We start from the raw sequence: 22693 nt of genomic DNA on the forward strand, positions 1-22693 counted from the left end.
CATTCCAATTTAAATCATTTTATCTTTTAGTTTCAAATCAAACCTTACAAAATAATGGAATTAATATCATTCAATTTGTCAATCAACAATAACGAAAACAAAAGTTTGGTTCGTAAAGTAGACATTGAATGAAATGGTTCAAAGGTCACACGTTACAGTTGTCAGGTTTTCATAGAATTAAAAGCTTTTATTTGAAACTGTTAAAATTCACTCATCTCCTAAGAAATTGTTTGCTCTTCAGATTCTTACCCATGACCCGAAGATCTTTGCTAAATATTCTCTCTGAATATGAGGTCACTATTGATAGACACTTTGTTTAGTTGCTAAGCCCTGCTTGTCAATTTCCTTCTGTTTCATCAACTTTCAAGCTCTTACCAGCGTTCCAATTTAAGTGGCATATATTTCTTGACTTTACTCAAGATTAATTCAATATGGTCGAAATGTCTTAATCCTTGTAACACGATACATGAATGAACTTCCTATTAAATGAATGTCGAACAAAAAGGACAAAGGACAGACAAGAAATAGAGTTATGATTACCATTGTTTGCTCTAAGCAAAGTTTATTAATTACTATTTTCCCTCATAACGACCATTTTAAATGTAAATGATTATACAATAATCGAGTTCAGGTTGCTATGAACACCAACCAAAGGGCTATTGATGACCTTTTATTAGATATTATAGTTCAATCATGTATGTATGGTTTTATTTATTTGAAAGAGAGAAAGTTAAACTTAAAGCATTCTCGTACATGATCCGCAGACGAGACCACGAAATGATTTTTTTTATTAAACAATCATCAGTAGCCTTCTCGCCCAAACTGTATACTTCTGATACAAGGCAGTTCTACCAACAAAATATTATAAAATGTATGTGTTGTGACATCTTTAGGTTCTTTTTTAACCCGCCTATGGTAATTACGATCATTTCCATCATTATGACTATTTTCTAACGATTAAGCCTTCCGAGGCGACAGTATTTGATGTTATATTTCCGTTACTATAAGGTGTTTGATGGATGTTATCCATAGATGCTTCAAGCATACACCGTAGATGTTCCGTTTTGTATAATTTCTGACGAAAATAATTAATAAAACTCTTGCGGGTAGATGTATATTGCCATGCTTGTAACGCAATCAACCGTGTTTATTTCGCTATACCTGTTAAGTATGATTGATTTGATAACAGTAACTATTAATCAATACACACTCAAAATGCTTTTGTAAATAATTGAAAAAGGAAATTATTTTTATTACCACTGGGAAATATTGAAGCAAAGCAGAGAGGGGTGGGTAGCATGGATGCTACAGAAGGAATTATTTAGGCTTAGGGAATTTTGGACAGGTGACGATGTTCCTTATGTTTGGGCGTAAACGTAAGAATCGCTTTCTTTGCGATGTTTTAAAACTTTTCAACGTAATTTAAACGCACCTGCGCCTGAGTTTAAATGAACAATGAAGATTACGCTTGATCGATAATGTGTCGACGATGATGTCTTTATTACAATACATTATCGTTGGAGTCGTAAAAAATGATTTTTAAACATATGAACCGTAAACAATTAAATGTGAATAGGTTGCCCTACTATTTTTATTTGTAGGCCTATTCCGTCTCGACAATGCATAGAAACGTTTGCTATTTTGTTGTATATTTATATGGTGTTATATATAATTAAACACAACAGGCAAAGAACATTAGTGTTTTGCGCACCACAACTGTTGCTTTATTGTATGGATGGTTTAATTAGAAAGTTTAATTGTTTTTGCGGACATTTCCGAGGTCATGGTTCAAGTGAACATTTCCGAGGTCATGGTTCATATTTGAAGTTCAGGGTTCATCTTTAGTGTGTCATAACATCACTTCTAAACATCAGCATCAATTTTCTGAAAGTTCATTACGGTCAGAAAATTTAATTAAGGGTCATTAACATCCCATATTCTGTTTTAAACATTTTAAGGTATTTTCCATTGTGCTATTTAAAAAAAAACAATTTACATTAATACTAATATTTGAGACAAAGAAAATATTAAACTAAATAACAGGTTTCTTTTAAAGGTATTACTGTACTGTAAATTATAAACTATTTCACCGACGCCACAATAAGCTGTCAAAAAACAAGAGCTGTAAAAAAACAAGAGCTGTCAAAAAACAAGAATGTGTTTAGCTAATTTAAAGTGTAATGTGGAACAAACATGCTAATGTATTTAAAATGAATTCGTATTAGGAGCTTACATAACTACTTGAGGTGCATAGACTATGTTTTTATGCGAAAGGCTATTTGATCACAAAACGTTGCTCATATTTTAGACATTTTGATCAATTCTGTTTAAAATAAGGCAATGTATTGGTTTGATTGCTAATAAAGATTGTTTTAAAAAAGCAATAAAAATCAACAACAGACAGAATTTGAGTTCCGATGAAAATTATTCACTATGTAAAAAACAATTTAAAAAGACGAAGTTATACCAATAACGCATCAATGTTTGAAATCGCTCAAACTACATTAACTTATGAACTATTCGTGCTTTATATTAAATATATTGGTTAAAAGAGCCTATTAAAACATGACTAAACATTAAGCTAGTAGCCAAAAGCGGCTATTAAATTCAACGTATTATGTTATTATTGTGGATACTTCACACTAGGGAGACTTATGAAGTTAAGTCATCTTGTCCATTTTGTGAGGTGAATCACCGATCTTGGATTATATTGTGGAATAATTGTTTCAGGGGCTTAGGAGAGCCATAAGTGTCGGTGACCTGTCTTGATATCATAAGTCGTCGGGTTCGTGCTGAGAAATTAATACAGTATATACAATGTATGGAGTAAAGCTCTGTCTACAATATCAAACTAGTTTGATAAAAAAGGTTTTGTGCCCAAATATGGTAGTGACATGCCCGAATATCGTAGTGATGTGACATCATCATGTCCATGTATGGCCACATCACATTTTTGTTGTTGCATAAGAAAATCCAGTATCTAGCATACGACTACTAAGTACAAAACGAGATAATACCGGACATTCAGGTAACTCTAAATAACAGAACACAGAGAGTTAAGTGTTAAAACGAGATAACTTGTACATAATATAAACACCATTCGATTATAAATGCTCATTGCTTTACAAATGAATCCACAGCCTAGTTTCATTTATTCAAATTTAAACCCTACTCTAATGCAGCGGCACGTGAATATTTTTCTATATTTGATTTTTGTATTTTCTATTCCAATAAAAACATCTGTCCTGACTTTGTCTAGTAGGTCTACCGTCTTTGCAGAAACAAATATTATGGTCGTTCGCCTGAATTGTCGAAAACAGGTGTCAACATTTCCATATTTAGGTCACCTTATACTATAGAGCATCGGCATTGAAAATGGAATAATTCAAGTTATTGTTGGAATATTTAGTCTGATTAATGTCACAATAACTAAATTATAACAAGAGTTGATAAAGCATTTCATGTCTGATTTTGATGAATAATATTCTTTGTTCTAAAGCCCTGTCTACACTATTAAACTTTGTGTGACAAAAAAGTAATGTGCCCATATGGACATGATGATGTCATATCACTCCTAGTACCATATTTGGGCACATCACACTAATGATTAGCAAGGTGGCTGGTGCGTTTACAGTGGGTAACAATAAACTTGATTCCCCATATATAAACTAACCGTTTAAATCAATTCTATATAGAACCAAACATGCCGTATGAAGTTACGAGAAAAGGGATAGCGTATTAATAATATGAATAAAATGACTCATATTAATGTTGAATTAGCTGCTTCATCTATGTAAAATGTAATCACTTTTTACTTCAACTTTGTTTGTTCCATGTGGTATAATATATATTATTCTTATAAACTTTGAGACCGAACTAGAAATATTGATTCAAACAACATTGAAAATAAACAAATATGAACTAAGTTCTGGAAACAATGAATGATCGTAAAGAAACGGGAATACATCTACTTGAAGCGTAAGTTTGTCTTTCGATTCCATTGGTCAATTCTACTGGTCAACCACTGGTCAATTGAAAAATTTAAAAGCGAGCGAGTGATTCACAAGAAATCAAGGGTGAATTAGTTTATTGCTTGTACTGGTCAGTATTTTCAATTTCTTCTTTATGATTGATTTGTATTATTTGCCATATAAAATGATGGATATCTGTCCAAATTAATATTTTATGACATGTTTTTGTTTCATAAAAGTGAATGGTCAAATATCATCAATCAATCGGTCATATTTTAATTTGTACTTGAAGACATATTACTTAACATGCCGTATGAAGTTACGAGAAAAGGGATAGCGTATTAATAATATGAATAAAATGACTCATATTAATGTTGAATTAGCTGCTTCATCTATGTAAAATGTAATCACTTTTTACTTCAACTTTGTTTGTTCCATGTGGTATATATATATTATATTATTATTATTTTAAGTTCATAGAAATAAAATGTCTTTAATAAATAAAGCAAGGCTACAAACACCTCAATAACTTGACAAGAACAACAAATTAGCTTCCAAGTATACCAACTTCTCTCCTCATAAAGTTCTGTGTAGCTTAATAAAACATCATAAGTGTCTTTAATCATTAAGTTGGAGGTATACGTCGCAGCTCTTGTCTAACAAAACCACGCGCTTGCGGCGACACGGTGTATTAAGATTAATTTCCTGGTCATATCGCTCGACACGTAAAAAGTAATTGTTCTACAATGGCTCGCTGTGATATGAAGATGAGTTGGTATATCGTGTCTGCCAAGTCAAACCAACTCATAAGACACCTCAATGTAAACATAATTACTTTAATCAGAAGTAATACATGATAACAATGTGATATATAGCTATGTTCACAGATATCTACTTTTAGGATGAATGCGTTTATTTCTGTCGACTGTGAACGCAATAAACGCATACCGGTTGTGACATATCTAAACTATTGGCAATAATAAATGATTGTAAGAATAACAATGGGATGCTTCAACGTTTTCGTTGTGTATATAAATCCGACATTCAGAAAACCTAAAAGATTGCAAAAATAACATTTGACTCATCCCATTCTAGTACGGTATCATGTCTAACAACAAGAAACTGCGGTGCTGTTTAGAAAGTGTTTAACTACAGTATGCATGTAATGTTACTATTGGTTGGAGAAACAACGATTTGCTACATGAAATACTTGGACAAAAGTCCTCGAGTTTCGCTCGAAAAATACATCTATGTTTACCTATACACACCTTTACAAAATATTACATAATATGCAAAAACTTGTTCTTTATTCGAATTTTAAAAAAAATGTAAGCAATAAGATTTACTACAAATATTCACTAATGATCAGGTAATGTTTCGATATACAGTATCACTTTTCGGTGCCGACAGATAAAAGAAAATAAAATCACTTGAGACCATTTGAAGGATCCCATTTACCTTAAGCGGCAAGATTAAAGAATTTCTAACGCAAGTTTTTTTTTCCTTTTACAAATAACAAAAACTATAATTATTAAGTCTACAGAGTTGTGATTATCTGTCATACGATTGTATATAATCTCATTTTTCTGATTTGTATGTATAGGTCTGAAAAAACATTCGGTAATTTCCCCGGAAGGTTTACGATAAAATTATGCGGTTTCACACCTTTTCTATGATGACGTAATTTGTATCGATATTTTAATGTATAAGTTTGGGAAAAACACCAAATGCCATCAATTCTGGTCTTTTTTGTCATTGATTGTTTGAATGTGTTTATGTTACATTCCTATTAAGATTAAACTCAATTACATATTATATGCCATTTACAGTTAATTTATTCAAATGTCGATAGTTTGCAATTCCCAAATGTAACGTTATTTTTATCTAGTGTTTCCACTTGGAAAACGATAAGATATTGTGTGAAATCTACTACTTCTTTTATTACGATCTGGTAAGAACATTCATGTTAAATGTCGTTAATCAGCCAATGAATAATGTCATGTAGTAATGAAGTTATGAATGTTTTATTTCATGTGACAAGATACATTTTTTCACCACAAGAAGAAGAAACTAAGTAAAAAAATATCCTGTAAAACAAAAAAACTTCAAACGACACAATATAAAGTTCATGTTACTAATAAACCTTAATAAATATCTCGGACACCTAATAAGGAAAGGATAAATAAAACTGCTGGCACTATGCGGAAAGGTAGAAGGATAGTAGAAAGAAGAAGTCGCGGTCGTCGTCATCAACGTTTGACATATCTCTCTACAATCAATAGCACTCGGCTCACAACAATTTCATTAAACTGCATGTAACAGCACTGAGAACAATGATCATCAATGTTAGCCTGCCATTGTATTACGAATCTTACAAAATGGCAAAGTTTCATATCACGATGAAATAATTACAGAACTGTCAACAGAAAATAATTACCGTAGTCAACATTAAATTAACAAGTGCGAGAAAAATCTTGTTGGTATCCAGAGAGACATTTCATTCAGTTTCAACAGCATCAAATCTACCTATCTGCTTTTGTTTTACATAAGCATAACATTGAATTAACTGGTGTAAATAAACTGTACTTTGATATACAGATGTATTGTGTTACCAAATAGATATATATTGCGTAAAATTGAATATAATCTATGCAAACTAGAACGCTCGCCGAAAGTTTCGCATTATTTAGGTCAAATTTAGTTTATCTTATTTTCGCACAATAAATCAAATAGACAGTGTGTTAAATCACATTTATACCGAGTCTAACTGTCCAGTTTTAACTAGGACAATTAAATCTATAAATTTGTATAGAGTAAAGATATCCGCAGGAAACATAAAAGATGTTTAGTTTAATGTTCACCAAAACCAGCTGACAAACGACTGAATAAAAATCACGATTCCCATTACAGATGTAGAATGTTGAGAAAACATCCATACAACGCGAATAAGTTTCTTTGGAACGCGTTTTTAGTGTACACCACCCACGAAAACACAACATAAAAGTCAACAACATCTACCCAGACCCTTGACATGCGTGGTAGATAATGATAAATACAAAATGTGAAACTTACCTCAACTAAATTCGGATGTTTTAATTCTTGGTGTAGAGAGATTTCCTTCATAATTTTAAAATTCGACAAATTGACGCAGTCGTCACGTAAAACGCCTAATTTCATACAGCGTTCTAGATCTATTCCATTTGCCATTGCATATTTAATAGCCACAGTTTGTCCCTGCAGCCTAGCCTTATGGACGACTTTTGTATAGCCATTACCAATAGGTGTGACTTCATCTACCTGTAGTAGTAGCTCACAACCATTGGGCTTGCGGGTAAGGGAGTCTGGACTCTCTACTGACGCCGGTTCAATTTTCCCCGTTGGTTTGTTTTTAGGAAGCGAGTAACCGACCTGCTTACGCTGAGCAAACGAACCATTTCTAGCTTTGTGGATTTCTTTACTTTTACTCTGTTCTGTAAATCCCTTTGTATACAAAGCTGCGTCCATAAGTTTTCTCTGGAAGTTTGATTGAACCGTGGTAACCTTTGTGTTCTTGTACAGCAGTGGATTCGGTGGTATTCCTAGATTAATCTGCAGAGCTGATATTTCGTCAAGACGTTGGTTAAATTGAGCAGAAACATCTTTTAGCTCTCCACTTAATGATGATTGAATATCCGGAGGCTGAATAGCATCAACAGACAAGTCATTTGGAAGACTATTGGTCCTATGTTCACATAATAACATCTGAGTTGTAAATATTATAAAGAAAATAAAACTAATGTAAAAGATGAAAAATGCTTTTCGTAGGCGACGCATCATGATGTAAAAAGTAACGAGGTATAACGGTAAAACACACCAGGTACTGTAATTGTTCTCATTTATATTCCTACAGAGAGAAAATAAAAATATATATATAAGTTAACAAAAACTGAAACAATATACACAGTTGTGAATCATTTCAAATATCAATTTATTGCTCGTATTTCAAAATCTTAAATATCATATTACAACGACAAAAGAATATTGTTTATTGAAAATACTAAAAAAAAAAATAAAATTGTTGAATACTATTCCAAGTCATGCGGAACACAACACAGAGGCATGAATGAATGCAAAGTATCAAAATATACTATAAATATGTGTAACCTTGGTGTGCTTTGAAGTCATAACTGGGATTTGAAGGCCTACTGAATCACTGAGCCAAAAACACAATTTGTTGAGGGTTTGAAACAGCGTACACGTTGAAAATATTGCAAATGTACAAAACTTCCAAGGCAATATAACCTCTATATATTTTCTTCGTGATGCTTAGAGCTGGGGTAGATTTGGGGATTACTTTTAGACCATGAGGCTTCGGGGTAACACGGATAGAAGAAAAATATACATAAGAATTTTACATTAAGTCACAAGAAATTGATAATATTGAATTCCATGTTATGTTTTTTTTATATTTTCACATGAATATTGAATTAATGACCTTGGGTCAACACAAGAGAAAGAAAAAAACACGGACAAAAGTCAGCCTACTGAATTGGACTTGAACTCGTCCTCATGACGAGTTAGTTATCCACGAAAACGCAATGCACCTTGATATACTATCGTGAGAAAAATTGTAGCTAAGAAGTAGGTCAAAACTGAACCAACTATACAACTAAATAACAAACCCCTTTTCACTAATTGTCAATTTAACAACTGGAAACATCAAGCGTATCCGAGTACAAGAAAGTCTACAGAATGTTTATTGTATAACATATCCCCAGGGTCGGATCTTCTCTTACCGGTATTGGTTATACCTGGATTTTTTCTTGACGGTTCTTAAATTATTGTATAAAGCTCTGTCTTTATATGACAAAAAAAAGTGATGTGCCCATTATGAACATGATGATGTCATATCACTACTACCATATTTGGGTAAATCACTACCAAATTTGGACACATCACACTTTTTTTGTAGTGTCGACAGAGCTTAAGAGTGTTTTTTTTTTTTCGCATTATTTTTCTGCTTTTTTCAGAAATATAACATTTTCAAATACAAATAATTTCTTGGTTTGTTCTTATTTCGTACTTGTGTTTTGGTGAAATAAAAGGTGTATAATATTACCAGATATAATTCAATCATAAATCGTTTTTGTGTTATTCCACTTACGAATGAATCCCTTATGTGAATATGACGTATGAGACGCCAAAGAATACGGTTTTGATTTCTTTATTAATCACACGGTTCGTTATAATTCCATTGATATTGCGCGCAATCCAAATAAATAATGACGCGAATAATGTAAAAAGCATTCGATACACTGCGTCGATTTCTATTTTAAGGTAATATTCAATTTTTGTTTAATTGTGTGTTAACAACTAATTGCTAATATAAAATTACGATGTCTTCAAAGGAAGAAAAAATGTGAAATCTCGCATACAACGTTCATCCAAGCACAGTTGGTTGTAGTGGCTATGATTATTAAATATATATTAAGCCAAGCCTATTATTATTATCATACTGTAGTACAACATATGTATAAATCTTACTTTAGTTTATAAAGAATGTTTAGCTAATTGCAAAACAAGCGAAATATTATTTTAAAAAAAATTATAAAAAGTGAACCAGTCTTAATTTAATGACAAAACAGAAAGTTGTTTCACTATTTCACGAATGATCTAGGCCTAAATAATGGATTGATACATTACAGCGAACTTTATTGAATAATTCTTGGTAGCAAATGTCTTTATTAGTAATGGAAATATTCTTTAAAACGATTTTTACACTTTAGTCCAACGTGACTGAAACTGACAGATGACTATAAAATACAGTATATTATTTTGTTGACGTATTGTTAGGCTAATGGGCCTTCAATCATTTAGCAATCAACGGTACTGTACAGGCCTGTACCGGCGTGCTGGGATTAGGAGCACATCGATTGATTAGTGTGTGTTTAAGGCCTACTTAGAGTATAGACATACGACATGTGTTTGCCTACGGTATGATTCTAAACGTGACCTTTTAGGAGAAGAACGGACACACATTAATTTGATAAAATAGTTATAGTTTATTATTATGAAATAATCTGACAAGAGAGCTTATTAAAATCTTAAATACATCTACAAATTCATCTAAATAAAGTACGGGTATAAGCTTGTAAAAGAATTTACAACATTTACAAAACAGTTTCAAAACATTGAAAAAGGAGTCCAGTACAACAAAAACCTACATTAAAAAGAGTTCAATTAAAAGAAGCTATATTATAACCTCAGATTGAACCCATGTTGAAAAAGATCAGAGTTCCTCAAAAAAGCCCTCTCTGGTACTGGTACACTTTCTAACCCATTTTTTCCTCACTCGATGTACAGTATTCTTCTTTTACGATTTTTAAATTTACGTTGACAAGGCATGCTACGTTATTTACACCATGTTTTTCAATTTACACAACGTTATTACTATGTAAGATTTATCTATTTACACGTTTACTTAGCTATATACACATGTATCTGATTTATCTATACATATGGCGTATGTTATTATAAATCTGCAAATACTACAAAGATATATCTATCTTCATAAAATAAATAGATTTGTACATAATTTAAAAGAATATTCATTTCCAAGGAGATTCTACTGAACTTCTCGTGAAAAATGTCTTTACAAACTTGATCCATAATATATTATTGCTACAGGCAACAGTGATAATATAAAAGATACGTTACACAGCATATAGCTAAGATTTGATTAATACCTATAATAAATTATAGCAACATTATTATATCTTACCTCGTATAATTTTATCTGGTTGTCATGCTTACTGTCTTCTAGACTGCTTGTTTAGAAATATCCGATCCGAATGGCACCCTAAACAATAAATCCAAATCCAAATCTGTTCACAGTGAAGCGGATAATCCACAGTAATCTATTACCTGAACCCTATCCATACAAGATTAGGAGATATTGTCCCAGAAAATCCACCTATACCACGAAAGTTAGGTATTTGTGTTATTACCAAATAAACAATGTTTTTCTGTGTTTCAACGCAGAAAACCACGAAGCAAAACTGTGCTTTGTTATTGAATTTTTACATAAATCCAGAAACTACTTCAAACGCATTAATTCGCCTAACAAGTGAAATAACAACTTGATAACAGAATGGGTGTATCTTGCCCCAGAAAAGTCACCTTAATGCAAATGGTAGTATACGAACAAATATTTCACAAACACTTGGCATAAGAAATCATATCCGTATAAACTTGTATAAAGCTTAGCACTATTAACCGCGTAAATGTCCGTGGGTGAGTTTATCAGTGCACAGTGGCAAAAGTCGTCTGCAATAGAAGCAGACGAGCGTGTGACCGACGAGAGTGATGAATAAGGCGGAAAATTACATTTGTTGTCGGTGGTCGCTAATTGCAAACATTAGCCAAGGTATTGTGAACAGCGTTAGTCAAATAAGCCTAACATTACCATCTCTTCTCCCGTTCAATGGTTCACACTGAATACAAAACGATAATTGACAGCTAAGAAATCCAGCTCTTGGATATGAATGGTTGGAATATCACCAAGCTGTCTGTGTTACAGTCGCCGAACTGTTAGCCAATCAGAATCAAGCTCACTACTGTATACCCTTACTGTATCCGTTCTTGCTATTTTATTCGGATGAATTGATTCAAATAATTGCAGTAATTGCGATTTTCTTTAATGATCCAATAAATTAGATAAGCTATTTTAAACGGGTTATAATGTTAAAACGTTTATTTTAACAGCCATTCGATCGTGAATTTAAATAATATGCCTATAAAATAGGCATTCTGAATCGAATTGTAAAAGGTGTATTGTAAACATTGTGTACAAAGGCATAAATGTATATACAATGCAAACAAAAACTCTGACTTGAGACTTTTGTTGTTGCTGGAACCAGTGGGCTTAACGGGGACATCATTATCGAGCACTTAAGCTGCCGTATACAATCTTACTATTGTGAATTGAATATGTAGGTTGACATCACTATAAGTCAAACTCAAGTTTGATTGACACACCAAAATGGGGTAAAAATTTGTCACGTGAGCATTAAATAAAAATGTCAGTGTTAGTCAAAAATTAGACAGGTTAGGCCTAGCGTGAATTACTACAGTGTAAACCCCGTCTAAAGCTATCCATTCGACAACTTAACAGATTCTCTGTACTGCTACTATAATACTGGAATTGAAAGGTTTTATTGTAAATGATATTGTGAATCCTGTTCCAATACAGTGAAGGCCTACTTAAGAACTATAATAGGCCCAGCTCTATCCTGCCTTTGTCCTTGTCAATTATAGTCTTATTTAGCCCAACACAGTACACTTACCTAATTACCACTCCATTGATCTAACTAAATAATTGAGTAAAGCTCGTTCGATAAGTGATAGTGATTTCTTAACAAAAGCAGTGCGATAGACAATGGTGAACGTCCATTAGTAGCATTTAGTTGTAGTAATGTGTGATGAACCACCTTTTACAATACAAAATACAAGGTAAGCTTAGCACTTTGTTTTACAATTATTAGGTCCTGGATCCGCCATGGTTACTAGGGACGCCAAAGACCCAATAGATATCGTTACCATCGTCTGCTTTTTAAGCGTGGTTCCGACTAGCGACGCAACACAAGGACGTAACGCAACGCAAGTGAATTGACCAATCACAAGCGATGGCTTATTCGCTTGTGATTGCTAACTGTCTATAACTTCGCTTGTCATTGTCATTTTGCGTTACGTTCTAGTGGGAACCAAGCTTAAGCTGCGTTCCCACTAAACGCAACGCAAAACGTGTTGACCTATGACAAGCAACAGTTCGAAAAATCCATTGCTTGTGAATTGTCGAACTCATTTACGCTGCGTTACGTCCTTGTGTTGTGTCTCTAGTGTAAAAGCATTAAGCTGCGTTCACATAAAGCCCAGATCCGGTCTGGTGGTCGATAAAAAATCGTGGAAAATGGGAAATAGAATAGAAGCGATACAAGATACCCAGATTTTAGAATTTAGAAGGCATGCAATCGACGAGAAACAAATCACGACTAAATGACGATTCACGACTAAACGACGATTCACGACTAAACGACGATTCACGACTACACGACGAATCAGGAGAAACGATTTACAATGATACATTGATATATTTCCTTTCTTGTTGATTTCTTAGATTTAAGTTTCAAACTAAAAAGAGAGGAGACACAATCGTAGACTAGAACTAATCGATGGTCTATTTCCAAAAGCGTTCGATTAGTTTAATAGATAATGGATTACAGCTGCATTGCTAGATCTAAATCGAGCAGATACTTGACTTCAAAAATAGATCTAACCGAATTGTTTTAATGTACAGTAGTACATCTCTATTGGTTGCCAGAGTGTCTGCCAAAAGCAACTCAATTTATATCAAATACAATGTGTAGCGAACTCTATATATAGCTTGGAATATCGCATGATATTTTTTTATGAGAATTAATTATGCTTTCTAAACACATATTCGTCTATTTTTAGCCTCCCGTAATTAATTCCTCAACAATTGACTTGATTCTTTTAAATTATTATTTATAATAACTTGAACAATATAGGATCAACAAATTATGATTTGTACGTACGTGAATAGGTGGATTTGACCACATATCTGATTATGCAGCTGTCACTAGGTAAGGTTTAACTGAACATCGAAAGTCATCTAGATACGAGCCTGAACGACGCATAAACGTCTAAAAAATCCAGTACGGTAGCACAAACGTCAGCCAATCAAATTCCTCTTCACATATTGAACTATACAGAAGTACACGAATACTAATAATGGAAAAGATGATAATGCCCTGTACTTCATCGTTAGTATAAAAACTGTATTAGGAGAGCTCTGGGTCAATATTAGTTTGAAATGATCGATATAGCCCGGGTCACGTGGTGCAGGTGGAACATTAATCTGTAGTACATTATATGAATTCAATATCGTAATCAAACATAACTGAACTTAGCGAATTGCAACCTCTGCAAGTAGACACACTTGCACCGAAATTAAAACATCTATAGTCGTAACTGTACGGAATCAAATTTCAACTGTCATTAGTCGAATTGCATATATAATTGTTATGTTCCCACCAACGAAAGCCTACCATTACACTAGGAATTCGGCAACATATTGCGGATAAAAATATATTTTACGGCACTTAAATTTCAGTACTAGGCTACAGTGACGCCACATCTTTTAATAACATTTTATTAGCTACATTAAATTTAGGTCCTCACATTATACGAGATAACGGAAAGATATCAGTGAAAGACGTACAATTGCTCGAAAGTATATATGAAACTGAACATTTCTTATCTCGCATATATTGCTTCATTTTCGTTCAATCATATTTTGTTATAACCAAACAATTATCTTACAAATGGAAGACTCTTAAATAAGTTAGAAAATCTTCTAATATTCATGCTCACTTTTAACAGTAATTTCCTTTCATTTTATATGAACAGAAACTGCGTTGTTGAAATTACAAAACAATCTAATTTACATTTCCTTTCTAATTAAACGTACATCTTGTTATAAACCAAAACAATTATCTAAAAAAATGCCTTGCTGAAATCCATCAGTTGGTATAGTCTCTATCCTCTCTCTCTCTTTCTTTGCTTTCCTTTAACAGTAATTTCCTTTCTTTTTGATAACAGAGATGTTAATAAAAAACTACGTTGTTATTACAAAACAATCTAACATTTCCTTTCATTCTACTCAAACACAATCGTTTTAACCAACATGAATTAACCAAAAGTGGTTTATAATGAAATTAAATTATTGAAAGTAGTTAGCAAAACATCGTTTTATATTGTGTTATTTCTTTTTTCATTCTGCAGCTGTTTTTCAATGTTTATACAAAGAACAGAGTGAATGAACTGGGTAAGATTATCATTTGACATTATACATTAACAAAAGCTATACTAAATATCACCAACTAACCACGTGGTTATTTGAGACTTTTTCTCAAAGTCTATACTTTTTCATTTTAGTAGGTGTGTTCCACATAATTCTATTCTTTCTTTCATTACTCTTGTCATTTTATTCTTTCTTCATCCTTAATAATTTTATTCTATCTTTATTTTGTTGTCATTTTATTCTTTGTTGACTATTTGTATAGGGTTAGATATTTCATTACATATAACACTTTCTTGAACATTCTTCATTTATTAAAATAAATTTCAAGCATTTTTTTAGTTTCTTATATTGCTTGGTAACATCTATCTATGGCAAACACTAAATTGGAAAAGCCTTGCTACTAAACCATTAACCTCTACTGCCAATTCTTTTGCTCTTTCTATGATTTGATTTCACAAGATACCTCCACTTCAGACATAGAAATTCAATAACGAACAAGATATTTTCGTAGCCTTCGCAAACTTCGAATTTTCATCTAGCAGCTGTGGAAATGATTAGAAACGACTAATAAGTTCAAATAATTTCCCTAATAAATGTCTTCAATAAAATTTACATTTTTGTAAGCAGGTGTTAACGGGAAAGTAATTATGTAAATTGGCTGATGGCTAATTAATGGTAATTAACTGAAATGTGGTATTTATGCAATAGTTAAAAGTCTTTTTTTTGTGTGTGTCGTGTACATACTACCTCGATACAAATGTAGACCTACTCCTTTTACACACAAAAAATCCATTACATTCAACGTTAAAATAGTCTAGGCCTATAAGTACTATACTTGTACTACCGTAAACCCCTAGCCATAAGCTAGCTCGGGGCCTGATTCACACGAAAGTCTCTCCGCAATAAAGATGTTTCCACGGTGAAAGTTTTACAAAGAAAGGTTCTGTATTCATAATATTATATCTATGTATATGATCTATTTATAGTACGAAACTGGGTTATTGTCAATTTTAATGATGCATCTCTAAAACTAAAATTGGTTTTATTTCACCTATTAAATAATGGTAATATTATCATAGACATACACAACTGAAAGAAGCGCCTAATAAAATGAGCTGATATACTAATCTACAACAGAATATAGAATTAAATTCATAATCATAAAAATCATCAATCGAGCCGACTTTGTTCTGAAACCTATCAGTATTGTCAAAGACACGCTGTGTGTATTATATGCATACCATAACATCTCAAAAGAAGTCATATTTGGGTTCTTTTCGAGATGGGCTTCTTTTCAATATGGGACTCTTTTCGAGATTTACTTTTGGGGGTGCTTCTTTTCAAAAAGAAACCCATGGGCTTTCGGTATACCATCATTATGTCCACTAAAATAACATGCTGATAATGTAACTATACGAAGAACATTGCGTCAGGGAAACATCAATTGGATGTCCTACTCTGGCATGTCTAGCGCAAGAGTTTCTTTTCGCAAAAATGTAGGCCCCTACTACATTTAGTGCAATATGCTATACATACAGAATTATGGTCGAATGCGGTTCATTTTTCAATTAAAGTTTATCTTAATTAAAATATAAGTAATCAAGGAATACACAGGGTAAAAGCAGTAAACAATGGATGATAATACGAAAGAACATCGTTCCGATTAAAATATTTCAATGAAAGTTGATTTGACCACTTTTCTGATGATTTTGGGCTTAGCTCATTCAACTCTATCATTTTGTGTGAAGGGCGATCATGTAGAATGTGTCGGCAAAACGTCATGCGCGTTTCAAATCCCAAATGAATTGAACGCGTTTCCGACGTTACATGCATGTCATTCTCTGTCGGTGGATTTTACCTCCCTTAAATGATCCAAAAAAGAATATTTTAATGACCTCCAGCTGAAACTGTCTCTGCCCCGGGGCGATTCATTTGGTTTTATTTTCTTCTTTTGTGATAAATCGATAAAACATTATCTAAAAACAAACAGAGGATGTAATTATAAGTCCACATTCAACGACCTGGTTCACAAGGGAATACTGTTCAGTTAATTTAATTAGCAAAACTTGGACATAAACATTTATAAGGTCATTACTACCATAATAATAGATTACTTATTTATTTTCAGTTTTTAATCTTATTTTAAGGAAAATCCATTTCCCAAAGTTCGATACTTAATTTGACACGTATTTAAACTTCCAAAAAGGTAAAACAAATCATGGTGGAATGTGGTCCATTTTAAAATTAAAGTTTAGCTTAAAATAATCAACCTTTTGATGGATGTTCTCTTCTCATAAAAGATTTTACCTTTCCTTGGACTTTTTCCCACTCTCCGATTCCACATTCCACTTGGTAATTTCAATATTTTGTTAATTTGAAAATGTATGTTTCAACTTTCCAAGTTAAAATTAAATATTTTAAAATTCATTTTCATTTATTTATTTCACGATTTTCATTAAAAATTACAATAAACGAAGATTATCCAACGAATTTATTGGAAATTGTAACGACATTTAAGCGTTTATTACCGTAGAACAAAAGGCATCATATCGCTTGATCAGCGATCCAAACGACATGGTTCAAAATGATCAGAAATTGGCCTCCTTTTCTTCAATTGCTCCTTGGAGAAAACATACGCGTAATTAAAGAGGTTTAAGTTTATAAAATGTTTAAATACGCCAGTATGCAATACTTTTCCCGGGATCTTTCCTGGTGATTTAGTCTAGACGAACACATTCTACAACAGTTATAGGTCTACCTGATATATTAGTATGCTTTTCATTTGGTTTTTATAACGATTACACAAATATTAATTACAGGCCATTGTGAGCAATAAAATGTATCATTTTGCGTGGACATAATGGTAGACATATTACAATTGAAATCCACATCGTTTCCCTGCTCCATATATTTTATTATTAACGTGCATAGGATTTATTAGCTTTTAAAACAAATATATAAACTCTTGTTCCTCAACTGGGTCATTTTCTATGAATCACCACTAAATGAGAACTAGGTATGACTCGCAAATATCTTAAATTATGAGGGAAACTGAAATTAAGGAATAGTAATTTTTTCCCTAGAATGTTATTCTTTTTATGGATGACAGGGATTGGATTTATTTGAATTATTTCTCTGTGTATTATTAATAGTTCGAGTAATCAATTTCAAATTTCAAAACATTTGTATGATCAATGTTGATTATTGAACATTCTAATGTAGAACAATAATTGTCTTAGACTTATAAAAATCAGTTGGCTGAGATTACATATTACATGATTGCCTTTAACTAGCCCATGGGCGTCATATCGAGTCACTGCGTAATTTTGATTGGCAGAGAGTGTATATTTTAAAAGCAAAAAATGGTTTAAATTTATCTCCGAACATTCTACTGCTCCCTGTTTTTTTTCCTATCTTTTGTATTGCAATATCTTTTGGTGTAACACATTTCCATCCAATTTAAATAAACTTCAAATACTACAAAAGAAAATCATACGAATAATTTCGAATGTTTCACCTAGAACTAGTACAGATCCTCTATTTCGTTTTCTTAAATTATTAAAATTGACAGATAGGCCTACTAATATTTTTCAACAATGTTTATTTATTTACAAAAGCCAAAATGCTCTCCTTCCATCTCATTTACGCGATATGTTTCACCCAATTATGAATTTCACGGCTATTCTACAAGAATTCTCAATAACCTTCATATTCCTAAACACAAAATTAGACCCAAGATATGGAACTCACTTCCTAACAAAATTACAACTTCTGCAAACAAACATAGCTTCATCTTTAACACTAAACAATATTTAATACAAAAGTAATTTAATAATGAGTTATATTGTAGTTTTAATTACTTCACTATTACTTTATTCATATATACCATTTACTATTATTTACTAATTTGATTTTAATTACTTTTTGTTTTTGTTCAGGCACTTTCAACGCAAGCTTTTGCTTTCCAGAAATTGTGCCTCCTCCATAATATTGTTTTATTCATTTTAAAGATGAGAAAACAAATTGTATTGTTTTAACTACCTTACTTCTCGTTATGAATTTTTGTATTGTATTATTTATATTTTGTATATTATTATTATAAAGGAAATAAATGTTACAATGAAATAAAATCTCTCCCTATCATAACCACAGTGACAATGATTCATTACCACCACTATCATCATCACACTCGTCGACATTGACGCTCATCATCTTCATAATCGATTTACCATTATCATTTATTGGCATCGTCATCATCATCATTACCATATTCATAGTGACGTTATCATTGTCAGCATTATCGTCCCTACCATCACATTATTTACTCATCATCCTTAATCTTCATATCATCTCATCAACCTTACACTGCGATTTTCATCCATCATAAACCTCCTCCTTCCTTTCATTATCATACCTAATTCTTCCTTTCATTCATGTCCTAGTTCTTTTATCCTCTCTTCATCCCACCATTTCCATCATCATCTACCTCATTCTTCCTTTCATTATCAACCGTACCTCATTTTTCCATTCATCATCTATTTATTCTTCCTTTCACCATCCATTTCTTTCATCCTCTCTTCATCTCACCACTACCACACTGATCGATCAATGTTTACTTGCTGCTACGTTTCTTAATTCATCTTCACTTCTCGTATTTCACCAGATATAGTAATATTACTTAACAATTGAGTTTCTTTGTGGGATCGATATCACTATTCATGTCACTGCATTAATACCTAGAACAGCAGAAGGAAGTATATTATATTTAAAGTAACCACTATTTACTGTATGCCTGCGTACACAATGATATGTAGGCCGGTGCCACAATAATGTTGGCCTCCTGAGATTTTCTAGAGATGTCATACATACACAGAAGCCGACCTAATGTCGGTGAATCGGAACAACTTATAAATTGCTATGAACCAAATAAATCATTGTTATTTCATTAAGAATAGATGTTCCTATAATTTTGTCACAGTAGGCCTGAAGTAGCCTACAAATGCGTAGACAGGGACATAACGACAGGAACAACACCCAGCGGTACTACTACTGTATGTCTGTTAAATTGTGGGTACGACGACGAAGGGAAGCATCTAGTATAACCATGGGGGAAAAACTGGGGCAGAAATAAACAGTGTCTTGATCTGTGACGTCAAAAAGCACGATACTGTCTCTTTAACATTCTAGTTGATTTGAACATGATGTTTGAACAGCAGCCGAGTAGATCACCTTAATACGACAATCAAACAAACGGGATAAATATTGACTGAATGACCCATTGAAATGGCGTATTGCAGTGGATCTGCGGCGGATTAAAATCTAGCCGTTGCTAAAATAAAAAAACATAACAATTGACCACTAGATGTGAAGGTCTTTTTGTATGAGTGTTATTTGGAAAACAGGAACTGTTTATAAGTGTATTCATTTGGAAAGTGCTAGGTGACGATGGTTTTGTGTAAATTACACAGTAAACATGCGATATACAAAACAAGACTGCTGAAACTCTTCGTCAAATGCTTAAGATATCAAGGGGCCTACATAAGATCACATACTCTCAGTGTAATTAGTCAAATATCATAACGCAATCTTGATATGGGTCTTCATTTAGAAGAGATTAAGGTAATAATCCTATACACTCGTAAAGGGTATCAAATTAGAAGGTAGTGTTCTCTCTCAATATAGAAATCAAGCCTGGAAAATGAAACACATTACCGAATTATTGATATAATACTAGACTATTAAGTATAAAAAGGTCAAATAATATTGTACCTTGTCAATCCAATTGACAAAACCTATGTACCTACCAGTCCTGAAAATCTTGCTGGAAAGAAATTGTGAAAGTTCACAATAGTCGTAATGTACTGTAATTTAGGTTTTTCTATTAATAAGTGACACCTAACAATAGTACTTCATTGTTTTATTGATTGTTTAAACATCACTGTTTATTCAAATTGAACGGAAAACAAATCGATACAACCAATAAGGAAAAACAGTTACAAATTAGTCAACAAATAATATTAGATTAAAGTATGCCTACCCAACTGAATGTAATATTGTTTTTTGCGTGACTAACCTTACAGAGTACATTTAAACTATTTATATTACTATTCCTATCACGAGAAATAAAATCCCAACGCATTCGACGCGTCTTAAGCTCTGTCTACACTATCAAACTTTATGCGACAAAAAATGTGATGTGCTCGTATATGGACACGATGTTGTCATATCAGTACCATATTTGGGCATTACCATATTTAAGCATATCACAGAGGTTTAAGCTAAGAAAATTGCACAACGAACCGCGTATTTTTTTCTCTAAAAATTCGAGAGATTGCATGAAAGATAATTAATACTTCCAAAATATAACTTAAACCAACTCTCTAAGAAAGTACATCTGTTGAAACGATAAAACTAATTGTGAGTTTGGATCGCCATACATCACCAAACTGTGTATACTGAATACAATTTGTAAATATAATTGATATCCGTATCTGATGACCAACGATTTTGAGTTAACTGTAGTGTGATGTGAGTGAGTCTGTTCGTAACATGTTTATTATTTTGAGCATTCTTTTACGTTGAAGACTCATTGACGCGCTTGGTGAAAGATTTCGTCAATGAACGAGCTCGTACAGATTAATTTGGTAAAATATGGAAATGCATTTGACAATTGACCGTCGTCTGGTTCATCCTCATGTTTCGACGAAGCTAGAAATTTAGTTTGAGTTATAGGCCTAAATAAATTAATAGGCAACCCCAAATACGAAGTTGCAGTAGCATACCAAAGTTCATATACCTTTGCTATGCATGATGGGTAGGCCTAGGATTTTCTATTTTGTACGGTCTAAAATACAAAACAATTTCTCAGAAGATATTATAGTATTTTTATAATTATAATAATGATAGCAGACACACTCTTTGTATGCATAATAGCAGTATCAGTGTTGTCCCTCAAAGCGATCTGTTTAAGCATTTTAATAACAAGTGAGTGACGTCACCGAATGGAAGGTATCGTAAAAAGAATCTGGATTCGAGGACTTCACGCATTCAAAAAAGAACATAAATTATCGTTAAAAAAAGGTATAAAATCAATAACTACGATCAGATACATTTCGAACAGTTGCGCGCGCTTGATTTACTAGCAGACGATAATTAATGTTCGCATGTTTGTTTCATCTGCCCTTTATGCTGATTTCGTTCTTACTCGTCAATTCTTGAGCCTCATTTTAACAAATTGGACCAGCCTTTTACCCGCTCATAAATGTCAGAATACGTGCATTTTTCCTACTTTGGCCCTAACAAGATTTATAAAAATGCAATGTGGTACTTATCGTCTGACAGTTTTGTTTCTGTGACAGATGAGAATACAATCATTGCTAAATAGCAAAGAAAACGAAAGAATAAAATATATCTAATCCAGATATAGCCTACAGTATATACAAACCATCTGAATCCGGCTACCTGAAAATGTACGACGTTAAATGGATACTTTCATTCATTTATGTCAAAATCAAATCGTGTTAATACATTGTGTGATGTTATTAAATAACAAAATAACATGTTCATAATTTAAGATTAATATTATCATTAAATTTGAAATAAATATATGTCTATCGTTGTAAAGGTTGACCTAGAACAACACAGAGAGACAGAGAACATTAAGGGACAGTAAAATCGACATGCATACCGACAGACAAACATACAGATGACATCAATAAAGGAAAACGAAAGATTACTGTTATGAGGCGCCACACAAGGGTGTAGACACAACGAAAGCGAGTTAGCAAATAAAAAGTGACAGTTCAAAATAATCAACCGCTTGTGATTGGTCAAATTACTCGCGTTTCGTTACGTGCTTACG

General features: G+C 32.7%; 1 protein-coding gene across 1 annotated transcript in view; it reads right to left on the minus strand.

The window, feature by feature from the left end:
• The window catches only part of LOC140060032 (extracellular tyrosine-protein kinase PKDCC-like), a 32289-nt gene extending 20876 nt beyond the window's left edge, over nucleotides 1–11413 (minus strand). The window contains exons 1-2 of the mRNA XM_072106067.1: nucleotides 10732–11413; nucleotides 7044–7854 (exon numbers count right to left, since the gene is read on the minus strand). Coding sequence (XP_071962168.1) covers nucleotides 7044–7787 — 744 coding nt within the window. The 5' untranslated portion in view covers nucleotides 7788–7854; nucleotides 10732–11413. The remainder of the gene's footprint in view (nucleotides 1–7043; nucleotides 7855–10731) is intronic.
• Between the last annotated feature and the right edge of the window lie 11280 nt (nucleotides 11414–22693).

The sequence above is a fragment of the Antedon mediterranea genome, chromosome 10, assembly GCF_964355755.1.
Source record: "Antedon mediterranea chromosome 10, ecAntMedi1.1, whole genome shotgun sequence".
Lineage (NCBI taxonomy): Eukaryota > Metazoa > Echinodermata > Crinoidea > Comatulida > Antedonidae > Antedon > Antedon mediterranea.